The 19,127-nt window shown below is 57.5% G+C and overlaps 1 protein-coding gene across 5 annotated transcripts in view; it reads right to left on the reverse strand.

Moving 5' to 3' along the window:
- Window positions 1–9,522: 9,522 nt before the first annotated feature.
- The window catches only part of PKNOX1 (PBX/knotted 1 homeobox 1), a 59,208-nt gene continuing 49,603 nt past the window's right edge, over window positions 9,523–19,127 (reverse strand). For all 5 annotated transcript variants that reach the window (XM_078452726.2, XM_078452727.2, XM_078452723.2 and 2 more), the window contains 3 exons: window positions 18,798–18,874; window positions 15,943–16,115; window positions 9,523–13,728 (listed from right to left, as the gene is read on the reverse strand). In XM_078452726.2, coding sequence (XP_078308852.1) covers window positions 13,517–13,728; window positions 15,943–16,115; window positions 18,798–18,874 — 462 coding nt within the window. In that variant the 3' untranslated portion in view covers window positions 9,523–13,516. The remainder of the gene's footprint in view (window positions 13,729–15,942; window positions 16,116–18,797; window positions 18,875–19,127) is intronic.

Here is a 19,127-nt window from a genome sequence, read left to right on the forward strand (position 1 = left end):
GCTTGTGCTCTCTCAAAAATAACATTAAAAAAAAAACCTTAAAAAGTGTATGTTCTCAGTGTCGTGCAGCCACCGCCTCGGGTAGCCAAGTCCCATGCACTTCGCACCCCCCACTCCCCCCCACATCCACCCCCTGGGTTTGTCTCTTGGGATGCGCCATATAAACAGAATCCTACAGTCTGGCCTCTCGTCCGTCTGTGGCTTCACTCAGCATCTGAAGTTCACCCACGCTGCAGCAGCTGTCAGTACGTCATCCCTATTTATGACCAGACAACACCCCGTCGTGTGCACGGATCACGTTTTGTGTGTCCTTTCCACAGCTGATGGACGTTTGGGTTGTTTCCACTTCTTAGCTGTTAGGAATTGTGCTGCCATGAACATGTGTGTCCAAGTATTTTGTTTCAAGGCCCGTTTTTAATTCTTGGGTTATATGCACACGAGTGAACTTGCTGGGTCACGTGGTCATTCTGTTTCATTTTTTGAGGAGCCCCTAAACTGTTCCACAGTGGTTGTGCCATTTCACATTCCCACCAGCTGTGCACAGAGACTCCGGTTTCTCCAGGTCCTTGTCCACACTGTTGTTCTCTGGGGGGGGGGGGGGGGGGGGGGGGGGGGTTCTGTTTTGCTTCATGACCGTGGTGGTAGGAAGTGGTTTTGATTTGCATTTCCCTGGTGACAGTGATGTTGAGCATCTTTTTATGTGCTTTTTGGTCATTTGTGTGTCTTGTCTGGAGAAACGCTGATCCGAGTTCTTCGCCCATTTTTAAATTGGGTTGTCTTCTGTTGTCCAGTTGTAGGAGTTCTTCATATTTTCTAGATCCTTATCAGATACGTGATTTTTTTCCCATTCTGTGGAGTATCTTTTCCCTTTCTTGCTAATGACTTTTAGTGCATATTTTAAGTTTTGATGAAGTTTATCTTTTTTTTTTTCTTTTGTTGTACCTTTGGTGGCACATAAGACCCCCATTACCAAATCCAAGATCATGAAGTTTTACCCCTATCTTTTCTCCTGAGACTTCTATTGGTTTTAGCTGTTATCCTGGTAAATGATGTTCAATGATCCATTTGGAGTTTTCATACATGGTGTGAGGTAGGGATCCGGCGTCCTGTTTTTAAATGTGGATACCCCGTTTGTTGAAGAGACATGGTCTCCCATTGAATGGTCTTGCGCTCTTGTTGAAGATCAGTTGTCCGTAGATATAAGTATTCATTTCTGGACTCCGTGTTACTGGTCTCTATATCTCTCCTTATGCCAGTACCACACTATTTTGATGATTATGGCTTTATAGTAAGTTTTGAAATCAGGAACTAACTGTGGAGCCCTCCAGCTTTGTTCTTTTTCAGTATTTTGGAAATCATGATATATCTTGATATAGTTTTCTTCATGGTTCTTGTGCTTGGAATTCGTTGAGCTTCTTGGATTCCAGTATTTGACTAGAAATAGTTCCAGGGAACAGGGAAGGAAATCGCCAGTGAAACAATTCACAAAGCTGTCCCAGAACAAAAGGTTGAGAGGATCCACCCACAGGGGACAGGGAAAGACCCATACGGGACATCACTGTGCAATGCTAGATCACCAAGGACAGGATCCAAAAGCAGCTTCCGGAGGTGGGTGGGGAAACCCAGCTTACCCAGAGCCTCGGGAATGAGAAAAGCGTCTGACTTGATCGCTAGCAGGTGGAGGCTGGGAGGCGAGGGGGCAGAGCCTGAAAACATCTGGAACAGGAAGGCAGGCAGGCCACGCTCTCCTGTAACAGCAAACTGGCCTCCTGGCCCCAGAAAGCACTGGAAGATGTGCTCTGCCCGACAGGATCCTGAAGGGCACCCCCAGAACGGTGGGAAGGCAGGTCCCTGGCAAAGGGCTGGGCAGCCATGGGATGCAGCAGGACAGAGGGCTCCCGGCGATGCTCAGAGGGGGAGGGGACGTCACAGGCCTATACACACTCGAGTCACAGGCCTGGTAGGTAGAAAGCGGGGTTACATTAGTACCTAGCAAACACCACAAAAAGACTGTGTGAATGAAGGCTGGACAGCTGACCCTTGAGCAGCACAGAGGTCAGGGATGCCAGCCCTTCTCCCCCTGAAGTAGAAATTCTGTCACTTTTGTTCCTCAGAAACTTAACTGTGGGCAGCCTCCTCCCGCCCAGTTGCTGCCTTCCTCCTGCATCACTGGCTGGTGATACGTTAAATACGCTGTATTCTTATGTGTATTCTGCTGGGCACGCAAATACCGTAAATACTGTATTCTCACAGCAGACGAAGCTAGAGGGAAGACGCTAGAACAGCAGGAGGAGAAGATACATTTACGGTATTTACGGTACGAGACTGTGGAGAAACATCCACGCGTGAGTGGCTCTGCGCAGTTTAAACCTGTGTCCACGGGTCGGCCGTGGAAGAAATTCAATCACAGTGCAGGATGCAACTAAGCTAGGAGGGAAGGCAGCTTAATTGAGGTCATGAAAGCCTGAACATCAATCTATCCAGAAGTTACAAACTACATAGAAAGGACAGTTGTACTGGGGGCAGGGCACGTAAGCTTCACCTTCCGATGTCACCAGTTAAATGAGCAGCACCATGAAGGCTTTGGAAATCTGCGGGCAGATCCCACGAGCGGCCGCTGGAGGCACCGAACCTCTGGGTGGCCAGGAAGGCTCTGGGACCCGCTCTTTTCGTTCTAAGTCATCACCTAGAACTGTTTGACTCGTATCTGTGCATAACTGGTTAAAAAAAATAATCTTTTTACACAAAGCTGGTAAATCCAGTTTCTGGACCACAGGGAAAATATCTTGCTCGTATTTCTGAAACTCAACAGTGGCCGTATTAGGCCTCTGTGGGCCAAGGAGCGGGAGGAGAAGACAGCCCTGTCTGGTGGCCCGTTCTGAAGGATCACAAGATTCCCAGACGGGCCGGTTTACTTTTCCCCCAACAGTGCTGGTATTGAACGGTTTTTAACACGACCCTTTCATAGCCTGGTCCCCTACACCACGGAGTGGACCGTATGCCGATGCTCGGCGTGGAGCCCAGAGCCTCCCCTCCGCCGTCCGCCCCAGCCCGGGCCTGACTTGGGGTCTGCACCGGAAGGCTGGTGGGAATAAACGTCCCTGGGGGCCCCTCCACCTTGTCAGGAGCCCGCCTACCCCTGCTGCCTACTTGGTGGCAAAAGACTGTGGCCCCAAGGGGCCTGCTCCCTCCCTCCTTCCCAGCCCCAGGAGCAGACCCGGTGGGCAGTGCCCGTGGCCGCAGGCAGTGGTTTTGGGGTAACTTCATGAGCTTCCCAGCTGGGCAGGGCCGTGGTGTAAGCAGCAGGCGTGGGCTCAGGAGCTCCCGCCAGCATGTCCCTGGCCGTCCCCGCTGTCACCTTCAGATGCTGCTCCTCTGGGGCCGTCCCCCGTGGAGCAGCGGGCCTTCCACAACAAGCCTCCGGTTGGCTGGCATGCTTCCCCCCCCGCCCCCATCCCCACAGCCTCTGGCACAGAGCAGCCCGGGTGCCGCTGGACACAGTTCCCTTGTCGTCCACACCTTGTCTCTAAGAGGAAGGCTCCTACCTGCAACCCTGGGCCTGAGCAGGGAGGGGCCACGCTCAGCGGGGCTGTGGCAGGAAGCCCCTCGCGCCGGGCACGGCCGGCAGGGGTCAGCACAGGCGGCTGCCGTGCCGACTGGACCAGACTCGGGCACGGCCACGCCTGGCTGCAGGGAAGCTGGCGTATGGGGTCTGTAGTCGGCCGCGGGCCCAGCTTAAAATGGCAGTGGGGGCGGCTAGTCCTAAGGAGAAAGAAAAATCAAACGTGAATGCTGACCCCCCCCCCCCCCACCGAGGGCTCACTTTCTGCTGGAACCCCCGAAGTGACAGATGTGCCTCGGACACTAGTGTCCCGGCGAGCGAGCCGATGGAGCTCCTCGGGTCCTAACCCGGGATCCGCCCCGCACGGCCGGCAGGCCCCTTCCTCCCACGGTCACTCCGGGCCGTGCCCAGCAGGCGTGGTTCGCCTGGTCTCTGGTGTCTCTCCCGGTGGGAGACAGAGGCCGCCTTCCGAGCTGCAGACCAGGGAGCACCGATCGCTCTCCTGTAGCCGCTTTGCCGCTACGTGTGGGCACCTGGCGAGCTCGGCATCGGACGCACCACCCGGAGCCCCTGCAGGACCTGGGCCGGTGCGTGGGGGCAGCGCAGCCACGTCCACGGGTGGGGGCGGCCGAGCGCCTTCCGCCCCCTTCCTGGTGCGACCAGCTGTGGACTGGCGGCCAGCCTGAGCCGGGTCCTCCGGCTTCGGCACCGCCGGAGTCTGGCCTTCCTGGCAGTTTCCTTCTTGCTGAATGAGCCACGACTGCGTCTCTTCCAGCAAGAAGCCCGGAGAGGGGACGTTTCCCCCATGGCCGCCTGGGGGTGGCCGTATTCTCGGCCCTTCTGTCACAGCTGGGTGCACGCTGGATTCCCGGAGCCCAGCCTGTGGGAGGAGGGGCCGGCTGTCCTCCACGATGGCCCGGCAGGTGCTGGAAGTAGCCTCTTCCTGGGTTTTGTCGCCTTGGCTTAAGATACCATCAGTGACACTTCACTCCTCGGGAGGCTGGCCTGACAGCTTGCCTTCTCATGTTCTCAGGGACACAGGCCAAAAGCAAGCTTCTTCCTGATCTACTGGATTAGTGACCATCAGGGGGAGAAAAGGCCCACGGTGGGGGGTGCTGGCCACCGCTGACCCCTAAGTGGGCAGGTGTCTCCCCCTGTCCCGGGCATGGGCCTCTGCCACTCCCGGCAGGGGGACGTCGGAGCAGCCTTGGGGGGGGGGGGGGGAGGGGGCAGCCTGACAGCACAGAGACACTAACAGCTCGTTCTGCGCCCAGCAGACGTTACCAAGCACCCCTTCACGCCAGACACGGCTCCAGGCCCAGGAATCACAAAGGCCTCCACACCGGACCCCCTGGTGGGTGGGATCAAGGGCCGACTCCTGCTGCCGAGAAATTGGAGGGTGAAACGAGTGCGGTTTATCCACGTGGCGGAATATCACCCAACCTTAAGAGGGAAGGACCTTCTGACACACGATATGGGGACGAACCTTGAGGACATTGTGCTCCATGAAGTAAACCAGTCACGGAAGTCACACTCACAGAGGCACCTAGAAGGGTCAGACCCATAAACACGAAAAGTAGAACGGGGGCCATCAGGGGCCAAGGGAGACGGATGGCGAGCGGGCGTATTTAATGGGGACCGAGTTTCAGTTTGGGGAAAACGGAAAGTTCTAGAGATGGACGGTGGGGATGGGTTGCACAACAATGTGAACATACCTAACGCCACAGAACGGTACGCTTAAAAATTTAGTTAAGATGGTGTATTTATGTTATGTGTATTTTACTACAATGACAGAAAAGAAAAAGCAGGAAAAGGGTTGCAGAGAGCGGAGAAGCAGGCTGAGCTGATGCCCACCGAAAGGGGACATTTGAGACCAGAAAGTTGTATGAGGCTGCCTAGCAGCGGATGGCAGGGAAGAATCCTATTTAGGCTTCAGGCACAGCCAGTGCAAAGGCCCCGGGGCAGAAATGTGCCGACAAAGTCACGACAGGCCCAAGGGACCAGGATGAGCAGGGGAGAACGTTCCAGAGCCGAGCCAAGGAGCTGCCCCTCATTTTGGGCTTGGTGCCTGTCTGATGCAGGAGCACTTTTGCCTGGTCACGGACAGACCGCCTCCCCAGAGCAGCACCCTCACCAGAGGCCGGCTTTGGTTATTCGGGTCAGCTCGCTGGTCTGGAGGTCACGCGTGACAAGTCCCACCCACAGACACGTGTGCGCTAATGCTCTGCATTGGGTGAGTCCCCGGCTTCCAAGGTCCCGGAGACGGTGTCCGGGCTCCTGGCTCTTACAGCAGAGGCCACGGGGTCAGGAGAACAGAGGAGCTTTACAAGCCAGCGGGCGCGGCCAGGGTGGCCTGCCGATCCCTCTTAACCCTTTACCGGAACCACTGGGAGAGCGGGGAGAGGAGGGAGGCCTGGCCCGCTGACCGGGCAGGGTGAGGCAGACGCCAGCAGACGATGCCCCATCAGGGCACCACCCACCCTGGCGCCCGCTGGGGTCCCCGAAACCTGGCCTTACAGCGGGAGGCCCGCTCTGGCTGCACGGCGTGTCCCCCGGCTACCCGGGCAGGGTGCTCGTGGGCGCTCCACCAGGGCACACGCTCACCGGTGAGCAGGTATCCTGCGTGCTGCCTGGTGGGCGAGCTCGGCGGGCAGTGTGTTTGCAAGCTGATGGCCTCAGGATCGTTTGAGCCGTCTAGATTTTTTAAATTTAAAATTAAGTGAGAATTTAACGTACAGTAACAAATACGTGCCAGGTATTTCTAATTTAGTGAATAAAATCAAAAGTTGCATTAAAAAAATTTTTTTTTAACATTTATTCATTTTTGAGAAAGAGACAGCATGAGTGGGGGAGGGGCAGAGAGAGAGGGAGACACAGCATCCGAAACCGGCTCCAGGCTCCGAGCTGTCAGCACAGAGCCCGACGCGGGGCTCGAACCCACCATCAGTGAGATCCTGACCAGAGCCGAAGTCGGACACCTAACTGAGCCACCGAGGCGACCCAAAAGTTGCATTTCTAAACAGGTATTTACTCCACTAAAAGCTTACACCTTTAAGCAAAGGCAAAGGCAGATGAACCACGTGTGACGACCCTGAGAGACCGTCCAAGGCCACTGACAAGACGGGAGGGCCGGGGGGCACAGGGACGGGAGGGCTGCTGGAAACCGCGGAGGCCGCGGTCAGACAACTCTGGGTGACCCAGTTCTGACGTCACGGCGGGAACAAAACCTGGCCCAGGCTCAGAAGGGTCTCACTCAACGGCCAACGGCCCGGGAGAGCACGCGGGGCTGGAAATACCGCCGAGGCCACTGGGGAAAACTGTAAGCAGCCACCAGGCCCCAACACTGCAGAAAACGAACACTCCCGGGCGAAGATTCAGGATCCAAACGGTTACAGGACGTCCACTCGACGGGCAGCGAACCGGGAAACAACCTCTCCGATCCCAAGTAACGATGGTTTGCAAGCCGCGTTTTCCCCTTCCCGATCCCGGCGTTAACTGCTGGGCCTCCCGAGAGCTGGCGACGGACCACACACACGGGGTTCGGACAAGGCCCCGCGTCCCCGGCTTGGGACGTGCGTGTCCTGACAGGCCTGCCTCTGCCTCCCCCCCCCCCACCCCCGACCTGTCTTCCAACCTCACTGTCCGTCCTGTTGCCACCCTGCTCCCACTCCAGGCGGAGAGGCCCCGAGAACGTCGGCCTGACAGCACGGGCGGCGGGTAACCCACTGCATCCTACGTCTCCTCGCGCTCGGGGCTGCGGCTGTGGGGCTACCCGGTGACTGGATCCAAAGAGGGACAAACCCCTTCGGGGCGGCCCCCCTTCAGCAGAGCACCGGGAGGGGAAAGACGAAACCCGGACGTTAGGGGCCCGCCCCCCCTCCCCCCCGGGAGGCCGTGTTCGCTCACAGGGGTGCTGGGGGGCAGGGCGGGGCCCGGGGAGACCCCCACCCGCCAGCCAGCCCGACCCTTCCCTCACAGGGAGCAAAGGCCCTAATCCACGAGGGGAGGAGCCACCGCGCCCCCTGAAGGCCCTACTTCTGGCCCGAGGCCCCCTGCCTCCCAAGACCGTTCCCCGACGGAAGGCAACCTGCCGCAGAGGCGCGAGCGGGCAGGGCTGAGAAGGGGGGGCCCTGCGCCCCGGGACGTGCCCGCAGCAGAGGCTGAACCCGGAGGACCCGGACCTCCACCTCTGGCCTCGCCCGGGCTGGTGCCGGGGGCAGGGGCAGGGCCTCGCCGGCTGGAGGGACGTGGGGGTGAAAGGCTGCCGCGGAACTGGACTCCCCCTGCCCTGCACGGACGACCCGACAGAGGGGGAGGCCCATTCCCGGGCCCCGAGGACGACCCGCCCTGGTCCCCCTGCCCCTCCACCGCCACGCGGCCTTCCGTCCGAGTCAGGAGGCCCGACCCCCTCGTCAACGAAGCCAGACCCGAGAACACCTGCTTGCCACGCGCACCTGGCTCATCAGCCTACAGCCCTGCACCCACCACCCCTCACCTCTCCCCGGCCCGGGGGCCCAGGATGTCTCCGCAGAGGCCCTCAGGGGACCCTGTCGCGGCCCCCCGGCCGGGCCTGTGGGACGGCGCACACCGGGAGGACCCCGCGACGGCGGTCCCGGTGAGGAGGGTCCTACCCCCAGGCCACAGGCCCCCATTTCCGAGACGGAGCAGCTTCAAGCCCTAGATCCCTGACTATGGTGAGCCACCGGCGGGCTGGGCAGTGTTCACACTGGCCCTTCGGGGACCTGCCCACGACGTCCCCTGCCCTGCTCTGGGTTGCCAGGCCTCTTCGTTTTGACTTGCAGGACTCTCCCCTCAAACGTAAACGCGGACTCCCCGTTGGTTGTCGATGTTAGAAAAGAAAAACGCTTCTCTCAGATTCCCACCTGCTCAGTGCACAGCGTCCTTCCCTGACACAAACGCTTCCTCTGGATCCGGCCAAACCCACTGGGCCATTTACGTGTCTGGGGTCTTAAAAGGCTTCCCACGAGGTGAGAAAGACGCCCCTCATCATGTCCCACCGACCCAGCGCCGTCCCCCCGCGGCCCCCGGACCGCTGGCGTCGGCCCTCCCCCCACTTCTCTCCACCTGCCCTGATCAGCGACCTCCTGGGGGCCCAGCCCATCGTCCTCCACACGCTCAACTTCTCCTTCTAGAAACACTCCTTCCGTGGCTGCTCTGCCTCCAGCTCCAGCCGTGTCTAACAGAACTCTGGTCTCGAGAGCTCGGGTCTACACTGGCAGCGAGCGTAAACGGTTACAGGCCTCACCGCTTCTTTCTGACATGACCGCCGTGTTAGTATCAGAGGAAACTGAGGTGACGTAAAGCAAAATATTTTAAAACCTACCTGATTTCTTTCTACACGCCATTCTCTAAAAACGTCTAAGCAACTAAAGCCATCGACATCTTTAACACGTGCCTTTTCAACCACACTGCAACTTAAGAATTCCTCGTTCATATTAAAGTCACCACCGGCTTTTGCAGGCTGACGTCCTGGGTTCATTTAAATGACAATGCGGGACACGGAACCACCTGTGCAAGATCCTGCCTCCTAAATGCCGTCTGTGTGGAAAATACCGGTCGGTCCAGCGCGCCACCCCAGGCAGGCCTTAGCTGAGAGCAGGCGGGCCGCCTCCTTGGGCGGCTGGGCCTGGGCCTGGGGACAGGGGGCGGGACCAGGCCGGTGGGCGCCCCGGAAGGCAGCCCCGGGCCCACCGCCTGCCTGGGGTCCTCTGTCTCCCGGTCCCACGTGCCTCGACGGCTCTGCTCTGCAGCTTTGCAAACTCGAGCGTAAAAACGGTTCGGAGATCCTAGGCCTTAGTGAGGACGGCAGGGCCTGTTGTAAAAGGGCAAAAGTAATTGCCGCTGAGAACTGCTTCTCAGAACGTCTAGAGCACAGCACTCGGGCCAAACACCATGCGCAGAACGTAATGACCTCTGCAGAGAATAACCGAATGCAAACATTGATCCAAACAGGTCTCTTATTTTCAGGATTCGCCACGTCATCACTCACTTACTCATCTCTCCAGACAGACGGATAGGATTTTATTAGTTACAACATTTTCGACAGGAGGGGAGGTGGGTGGGCAGAGGGGCTAGATGGGTGACGGGCGTTAAGGAGGCACCTGTTGGCATGAGCACCGGGTTTCGTATGGAAGTGAAGAACCACTGGGTTCTCTTCCTGAAGCCAAGACTGCAGAGTATGTTAACTAACTTGGATTTAAATAAAACCTCGGAGGAAAATAAATGTTAATTTTTGAGCTAGAATAAACCTTATAAACCAATCTCTTCCTTTTACCAACAAAGCCCTTGAACCCCTCAAGGCGTCAAGGACGGGGCCAAGGTCTCACCTGGTTAACAATTCATGTCCGCCTCTCACCTCTGACCTAGTGGAGCCGGAGAGAGCACACAGGGGCTCGACTTGCCATCAAATTGCTCAGAACGTTTCCTAAAACGACAGACTTCAGAGCCGGCTCGTCGAGTCACCCGCAAGGCTTGCGATGAGATGCACTTTTTAAAAATACTTGAGTCTGCTGACCTTAGCCTCTAAGCAGAAACAGTGTGGGGGGAGTTCAAACACACTGGCCTACGAAGAAGAAACCTCGCTGAAAAGGCTTTAATGTGGCGCTTCGACGTGTCCAGGAGCGGCCGTGGGTCATTCCACAACACGCGCTACGTCACCGACGAAGCATTTTCCCATTACCGTCAAAATAATTACATTTATGATAGACCACAGCAAAAAACAAACAAAAGCTTTCCAATTCTTTCCCGGAACGCCAACAACTAATGGAAGTGAGCAGTTGAAGAAGATTCCAGAAAACGCAAATGGCCCTGAGTGCTCCAGTGCAATCCTCCTTTTCCAACAACGTGCAGGGGTCGCTACGAGCCCCGCGTCACCAGCAAAACCTGTCAACAGTTTGAATGTTTTCCTTAAAATGGAAAAACAGCTCACGGTGACCCCAGCTTTACAAAATAACACATCCACGAAGCATGTTTCTATTTTTAATTTTTCTGCTTTGATAAATCAATTGCTTCACAAAAATCCCCTTTCGAGACAACAATCCAAGAAAACATATTGTTACAGTATTCACATTTTAAAGATTGTCAGTTCGTAGACCGAACACAACTAAAACAAAGGCAGATTGCTGGGTTATTTCCGTCCCTAACCGCCGGAGGTGGGCCTTGCCCACCGTCCAGGTAGGGTCGAGTTTGTCTAAAAGGCAAGGGCCCCGAGCCGGCTCACACAGGTAAGGGCCGCACAGAAAAGGCCGCCGCGACCCGCAGGTGCGCTCTGGTACCACCTGCCGCCCCACCGTGCGTCCCGGACAGAGACTGAAACGGACGTCACTACCTGCAGCCAGAAAACGGCAAGCCGGGTCCGGCGGCGGCGGCGGCGGCGGCTCGTCTGGGGACGGCGAAGCCGCGGGACGGGTAACGACATTCTTACTCTGGGTCTGGGGACACATCCGGAGCGTCCTTCTGGCGGGAAGTCAGGATCGAATCTGCTCCGTGAAAATGAACGCTCGAGGGAGTCCCATTTTCAAAGGTTCTCTTGAAGGTCCGAGGGCTGGAAGATGGGGGTTTATAAAATGCAAACCGACGACAGACACGCCGGGCAGCGGTTTTATGAACCGAAACGGCTTGCCACGCCAAGGTCGTCTCCGAGCACCTCGGTTATTTGCGGGGAGAGTGGGGGGGAAGCTCGGGCCTGTCCACGAGCGCCCTGTCTCTGGACGGCTTATCCTAGTCCTCCGAACCCGGTAAGAACTTCGAGCCTGAGGAAACCGGCTTCAGCCGCAGGGAGCGCGGTGCGTCACCGGGCACGGAAGGCCGATCTCGGGCCAGCGAGGGCAGCGGGACCCCGCACGGCCCCCGTCTGTCTCCGGACGGGCAGTCTGTGCAGCCCTCGACTAACAGGCTCCCGCAGCTCAGTGAACGTGACCCCTGGGGCGGCGGGGGGGGGGGGGGGGGGGGGGGGGGGGGGAGCAGTGACCTGCCTGTGAGTCCACATGCACCCAAAGAGCGGGCAACTAGAGGGACTGGGGGGGGAGGAAGGTGGCTGGCTGGTGTCCACAGCTCCTGGTTTCAAGAAGTCCAACCAAGTTCGATTTAGGTCAAGTTAAAATGATCTACGAAACTTGTGTAGGCTTACTGAAAATGTTACAAATTGTTTATAAATAAGGAACGCAACTGTTGCTTAAAAGTGTTGTTCTCACTGCAAAAGAGTTTACTCCGCTTTTTCTTTTAAAGCTCCTGAAGTATTTTTCAAAGAAAATTCTATGTATTTCTTACCACCTCCTAAGTTACCTAGGAAATAAGTCTTCTGTGATTAACTGTAATTAACCAATTTTGGGGGGGGGGTGGGGATCAGTTCCAGAAAAAATCTGCCCCAGCTCCAGATATCCTGCAATGTAACCTTGGTCCGTAACTAATGACAGCTGTTGAATCTCCAGAACTGGCGACCTTCCCAAACACCAAACCACCTTTTAGAAACACGAACACTGGGCGTCCCCTTTAAGACGACACAAAGGCTTGATGAGACAAGGTGGCTTGTCTTCTGAGCAAAAGCCCCACTTGCAAATAAATGAAAACAAAGGCAACAAAACCCAGTCTACTCTTTTGGTCTGCCTTGTCGCCGGGAAACGGAAGTCCTAAAATTACTCCAAACCTCATGTGATCAAGTCGGGGTTGGGGGTGGGGGTGGGGGCCCGGGAATCCCAAAGCGACGACGTACAGGGAGAAAATACTGACCCCGGGACCGACGGCAGACGCGTGTGAGCTGAGGCCGGAGAGCCCGCCCGGGGAGCTGTGTCGCTTTGGGGACGTGTTAATTGCGTAACAGCGCGGGTGCTGGTTACTGGGTCTCACTCTGGGCTGGTGGCACAGAGGACATCTTATATTAGTTTATAATAAACATTCTATGCATAACATAGGGCTGACTAAAAACTTCTAAAACAATACACAGCTAACTGGCGCAGTAACCATTTAACTGTAGTCGAGTTTAAATTAGACTGACGTGTGTGGTCACAGCTTCGGACTACTGGTTACCACCTCACTTAACTCACCTAAGTCCTATTTAGCAAACACCTTTAGATACAGGTTCAGATCAAGTGTGAAAGGCAATCTGAGCTTTTACACATACACTGAAGTCTGGAGGCGTCAAAATTTCATTAGACACTTGTTTCTTCTACGGTGCTACATGTCAATCACTCCCCCGGGACGGTGGAGAACCGTGGAATGCTAGCTACCTTTGGGCAGGTTCACTAAATTTGGTCAGTTCAGAACATTCCAAATTGAAATAGTAAGCACGTGTGTTTCTTCTCTAGAAATTTTATCCTCAATATAGTCATAATCCAATTCATAGCGAATTTATAAAAATAGCTTTTTATCCAATAATTCCAGCAAGGTAAAAATAGGAGTTTCTTTTCATATATAGCAAATGAAACAGGCTCACCAAGTCCGTGGGGACCTCGGCGTATGTCCACCAGAGCACGCTCACCACGGGCCACACGCACTTTGTTGCCGTGGGCGTCTACCTCGCACTGGCAGTTTTAAGGTGCAGAAGCTTCTCTCCAATCCGTGGGCGACACAAATCAATCAGCCCACCGGGACCTGCTTCGACCACAGAACGAAATTAAAACTGCATAATTTTCTAGAAAATGGCAGCACTATTCCTTAACTAATTAGGGGCTCACGGGGGTGTCTGTCATTCATCACATTTTTAGCGTTAAACCTTTAAAGAATCTCCTTAAAAACCCGCGCACGCACACACGCACACACACGCACACCGGAAAGTCGCCGCGCCCGCGAGGGCGCTCTCGAAGCTCACTATGAAATACAAAAGTGCATTCTTCTCCATCTACGTATAAAACATGTCAGAAATAAAAGTGTGTAAAATGTTTGCTGTGCAAACTGTAAAAAGTCAGGCCCGCCCCGCGGTTCTGGGCTGTGCCGGCCCTACTGCAGGGAGTCACTGTTCTCCAGGACCAGCCCGCTGATGTGGGTGGGGGCGAGCGCGGCCCCGCTGTCCCCCGTGCTGTCCACAGACTCGTCCTCGCTCTGCTCCGCCATCATGACCTGCTGTACCGCCAGGGTGGCGCCGTCCGAGGACAGAGACTGCAGGCTGTCCACGTTCATGCTCACGGGCGTGGTGATCGTCACGACGGCTCCTGCGGCAGAACGTTCAGATTAGCGCCCGCCCAGGGAGACGCTTCGTGACCCAGCCGGGTGCCGTTCGCTCCTCTGACCTCGTGTCGGGGCCCCCACGCGAGTCTCTGGGACGATCGCCAGGGGTTAGGAGACGTCACACCCTCCTCCGCTAATACGCGGCGCAAGTTCCTGGTCTGCAGGCGGTCCGTAAGGGGCTATACGGACGCGGGTGTGCAGGGCAGAAGCAGGAGCCGCAAGGGAACAGGAGACCAGGACGCAGGACAAGGGACAAGACGAGGAGCAAGGAGACAAAGGCAAGGGGCCAGGGTCGCAGTCGGGGAGACCGTGTGACAAGGGGAACAAGGAGGACCCTGGGACACGCTGGTCCCCAGCAGCCCAGGGGGCTCACACGCTCGTCCCTGAAGGTCTCCAGGAGCAGCGACAAGTGACGACGGCAGCGGGAGACAGTGTCGGGCGGTAGAATGTGGGAAACGCTTTTAAAGAGATTCACTCATCCGTCCTTGCCCCCCGCACAGTACGTCACGTCATGTCACAGATGCGCTGGGAGCATATACGGGAGACTGGTGATAAGGACGCTTTCTGGAGAAGATCAGAAGCCAAGACGGGGCAGAAACTTACTGGTCACTGGCAAGTCTTGCTTGAACTTCTCCCCCAATACACAGGCACTGCCTTTTCCAAGGCCGGAAGGAGGGAGCGAACTCTAATACTAATCCTAAGTAATTTGGATTAAAAGACAAAACAAGAACTGAAAATATAAATTACTTAAACCTAAGGCCACCGCATATCAAAACCCAAACGATGAAGCTTCAAATGCACACGCCGGCCCTCAAGAAACAGAACGAAGCGCGATGCACAGCCCGCTGCGAGGGGCCCGTCCCAACCGCGAGGCCGGCACATCTGTGGACAGCCCGGCTCGTCCGTTCGGTGGAGGGAGGTCCGCACGGCCGGCAGAAGACAATCAAGCCCCGGGGAAGAACCAGCTGGAAAGATCAGAAGACGATGCCCAGGCCGGGCGGGTGGAGGGGCGTGGGGGTGGGGTGCCACCCGAGGTCCGGCCTTGGTTGCGGGGGGTCTGCCCAGGGCTGAGTACCGCTGGTCACCAAACGAGGGCCGACCACCGAGCAGGGCACGAGAGGGTCCCTTCAGGGCTGGAACAGAGCTCGAGAGCCTTGCCCCCGTGCAAAAGCACCCGCCCCCAGCAAGGTGGCATTCACAAGGCCCGCCATCCAGTCCAGGATCACCAGGCAGGAAAACCACCCACAGTGAGCAGAAAACCGGGTCACCGGAAACCAGCCTGGGGCTGACAGATGTTAGAACCAGCAGAGGAGGCCATCAAAGCGGTTGTTGTGACTGTATGCTACGAAGGAGAGCCACGAGCGCCGCCAAAGACTGTCCCGAACTTCCGGAAACGCGCACTAGGATGTCTACCCTGAGACACGCCCGTGGTGGGACCGGTGGCAGCTTAACCACGGGAGAAAAGGTTAGCGAAGCCCCAACACAGACGTGGAAACTATCAAAACGGAAACGAGAGACGGAATCCCAAACCCTAGAAAGAACAGCAGGACAGACGGGGACCTGGGGGCCCGGAGGGGGCGGGGCGGGGGGGGGGGCTGTCAGAAAGTGTTTGAAGACGTAACGGCCGCGAACTTTCCTCGGGAACGGCAAACTGCTGAGAAAAACAGGAAGAACGAGACAGTGGGGACGGGCTGGGAACACCACCTACACACCGAGAACCACACACACCCAGACAGTCCACACCTGGGCAAGGCGTGCCCACGGAAAGGTGCTTATGGAGCATGCGGGGACGGGGGCCTGTGATGAGGGAGAGGGACACCGTCAGAGGGGACCAGCCACGGGGGCTCACGGGGAAAAGGGGTGAGATGCCAGGTGGTGGGGCTGGCAGAGCTCCATCCTGAGCTCCGAGCTCCCAGGGAAAAGAAACACGAAAAGGGGCAAAAGGACAGAACGCACAGGACACCGGGCCTCCCAGACGCACCGCGCTCCGTACGCGATGCCTCCCTCCCGCGTCACGCGCGAAACACGGCAGCCGCCGCGACCCAAGGCTCACGGCTGCCACCGCAGTCAAGGCCGTCCCTGCCCACACCCCTGCTGCCCCCAAGCAGCCAGGCCCTCCCCCAGCCTCTGGGCCCCCCCCCCACGGCCCCCCTCCCCATCCCTGTCCCCACCGCCCCCCCAGCCCCCGCGAGGCCCACCTTCCGACATGGCCAGCTCGCTGGGCGGCGGCTGTGCAGCTCCCGAGGCGATGGAGTCGGGCCAAAACCTCTGGACCGGTCTGTTCTGAGCTGTCTTCTTCTTAGTTTTTGGGGTTTCTGAGCAACTGGAATCCAACATGGGCTGAAGAATCCGTCTTCTGGCGTTGATGAACCTGGGTGCGGAGGGCGACACCAGAAGCGGTCACTGGGACAGCAAACGTCCCTACAGGGGAGGCGTCAGAGCCAGCCTGGACCTCAGGTGGCCCGCGCACCTCTCCCCCGGCCCAGCGCACGTGGATGGCAGGTGGGGCGCCGGTGTCCCCGGGGAGGGGGCCGGGGAGCGGCCACACTGCACACCCGGGGGTCCTGTCCCGCCCTGACCTCGTGGTCACCTCCAAGCACGGCTCCGGGGCCAGACCTGCGACCCTGCACGCCGCTCACGACGGGCCAGTCCCAGAGGAACTAAGTTCCTAGGTCACTAACCGCCCCCACCACGAGGCAGCTCAGAAGCGACTCACCACCCCCGCGGGGACCCGACCCCTGACCCCACACGTGCACAACCACTGCTGCGGGAGCCTGAGGTCGGCAGGGCAGGCGGCTCGTAAGCGTGTGGACGGAAAGCCTGCACCCCTGCCGGCACCCGGGAGGGGGCTCTGTCTCCCCGCGCCCCCCCCACCTGCTGTGACCGCAGCCTGCGGGACGCCCACGGCCGCTGGCGAGCTCGGACCGCACGCTCCGACCGGGCCACAGCTGCACTGGCCGGGCCTCCTCCAGGAGGACAGCGACAGGGGCTCACCTCTCGCCGCAGCCCAGCCCGCTAACCCCCGCAGCGGGACCCTGACAGCAAGAGAAAGACAAGCACCAGCGGACACGCGGGCTCTACTTCTGTCCCGGTGCTGTGCCACCACACGCTGCTCTCGGTGTCCCCGACACAGAGCAGAGCTGGGCCCGGACCAGTGACAAGGTCACTTAGCGTTAAAATCCTAACGGTCCTGGGTGCCTGGCTGGCCCGCTCATGATCTCAGGTCGTGAATTCGAACCCCACGTTGGGGGCAGAGATTACTCAAATACAGTTTAAAAAATATAACCCTCGGGGCGCCTGGGTGGCTCAGTCGGTTGAGCGCCGACTTCGGCTCAGGTCACGATCTCGCGGTCCGTGAGTTCGAGCCCCGCATCGGGCCCCTGTGCTGACAGCTCAGAGCCCGGAGCCTGCTTCAGATTCTGTGTCTCCCTCTCTCTGACCCTCCCCCATTCATGCTCTGTCTCTCTCTGTCTCAAAAATGAATAAAAACGTTAAAAAAAAAAATTTTTTTTAAATAAAAAAAATCTATAACCCTCGCGTTCAAAACCATCTACAATTGCAGGAAGATACACTCTAAAAACAGAAACAAGCAGGAGCTCCTGGGTGGCTCTGTTGGTTAAGCGTCCGACGTCGGCTCAGGCCATGATCTCACGGTTCGTGGGTTCGAGCCCCGCGTCGGGCTCTGTGCTGACGGCTCAGAGCCTGAAGCCTGCTTCGGATTCTGTCTGTCTGTCTCTCTCTCTCTGCCCCTCCCCTGCTCGTGCTCTGTTTCTCTCTCAAAAACAAACATTAACCAAAATTTAAAAAAAAAAAAAAAAAAAAGTTGAGGTCAAACCTTCTAGACAAGACAATTCTGCTAACAGAGCTCAAGGAAGTCAACCCTGAAGAAAAGTGGGAAGGCCGGGCAGCGGCAAAAGCATCACAATGTGCAAACAAGTGTCTCTAACATTCACCCCCAACGGATCGACCACTGGTAGGACCGAACCGAGACAGGACGTGTCACACGAGGGGACAGGAGGAAACGGAGCGTGTCCTAGGCCGTCACGAACGTCACAGCGACAACACGTGTGAAACCTCCGTTTCTGCTAACGGCATTTCAAGATTCCACAGGAGACAGTTCGAGGACTATGGTCTACCACCGGCTCCCAAAACCGCAACAATGGCCCACGGCAGGATACCGGAGATGTTTGGTGCGGTACCTGAGCACACGTCCCGCACAGATGACTGCGTATGCCGGGAGACCCCGTCACGTACCCCGGAGCCCACCTGACCTTCAGGTGTAAGCTCTAACGGTATTTCCGACTGATAGCACGTGTGCTCTCTTCTCTTCTACACGGGCCCGTTCTGTAAGCTGGACTCGCGTCCACACGTGCGCGCGTGAACACAAAGGACACAAGCGACAGGCGCACAGAACGGAAGTGCGCCCCTGGAGCCCAGCGCCATTGCTGACGGGAGCAGCCCTGATTTCCGGGACACGCGGTCAGGGCTCAGGCGTCCACGACAGTACGCGACACCGGGGTTAGAACAGGAGGACGTGTCATCAACGAAGTCGACCTGTCCCAGGCGTGTCCCTCGTAGGGCCCCGAGGTCCCCACAGGACCCCGCTGCGGGTGGGACCACCACCTGGACCCCCACTCAGAGCTGAACGAAGTGGCACAAGGCTCCCAAAGGTGGGAGAGCCACGGGGGGTGCCCCCGAGGTCAGGATGCCTCGTGGCGGCCGTCACCACCCGGAGAAGGTTACCCACGAAAACAGGCCATCGGCACCGAGCGTCGGGGCTCGGGGCGAGAAACACGGCGGGGACACGCGAGTCTAACTGCACAAGCAGCGTGTGGGCAGAGGGTCCACCGCGAGGGCCACTGATCCCCGAAAGCTGAGAGCGTGCGCTGATCTCTTCCCAAGCCTCCCGCCACCGATCCCAGTCCTGACGACAGCGCTGCCGGTCACGAGAACTCAGGAACCTTCAGCCAAATTCCGCTATTTATTAGCGTCCGTACTTTCAAGCGTTCTATCGCGCCGACTGGCACGACCCCGGGGAGCGGGCGCATCTTACCAGTTGTTAACTTGGAGTAGTGTCAAATTTGTCTGAGCAGCGATCTGTTTTTTCTCATCTTCTGTCGGGTAGGGGTGCTACGAACAAGAAGAAAAGTTACCGTGAACCTCGGTGTTTACACAGGAAGTCCGGCTTCTCTGGGTAGACGAGAAACGCGCGAACAGTCCTTAGTAAGACCGCTAAGTAGTGGGGCGCCTGGGCGGGCGGGTCAGTGGGTTCAGCGTCCAACTCCCCCCGAGTTTGGCTCAGGTCGTGATCTCACGGTTTGTGAGCCTGAGCCCCGAGTCAGGCTGACGGTGTGGAGCCCGCTTGCAATTCTCTCCCTGTCCC

The sequence above is a fragment of the Panthera onca genome, chromosome C2, assembly GCF_046562875.1.
Source record: "Panthera onca isolate mPanOnc1 chromosome C2, mPanOnc1 haplotype 2, whole genome shotgun sequence".
NCBI lineage: Eukaryota > Metazoa > Chordata > Mammalia > Carnivora > Felidae > Panthera > Panthera onca.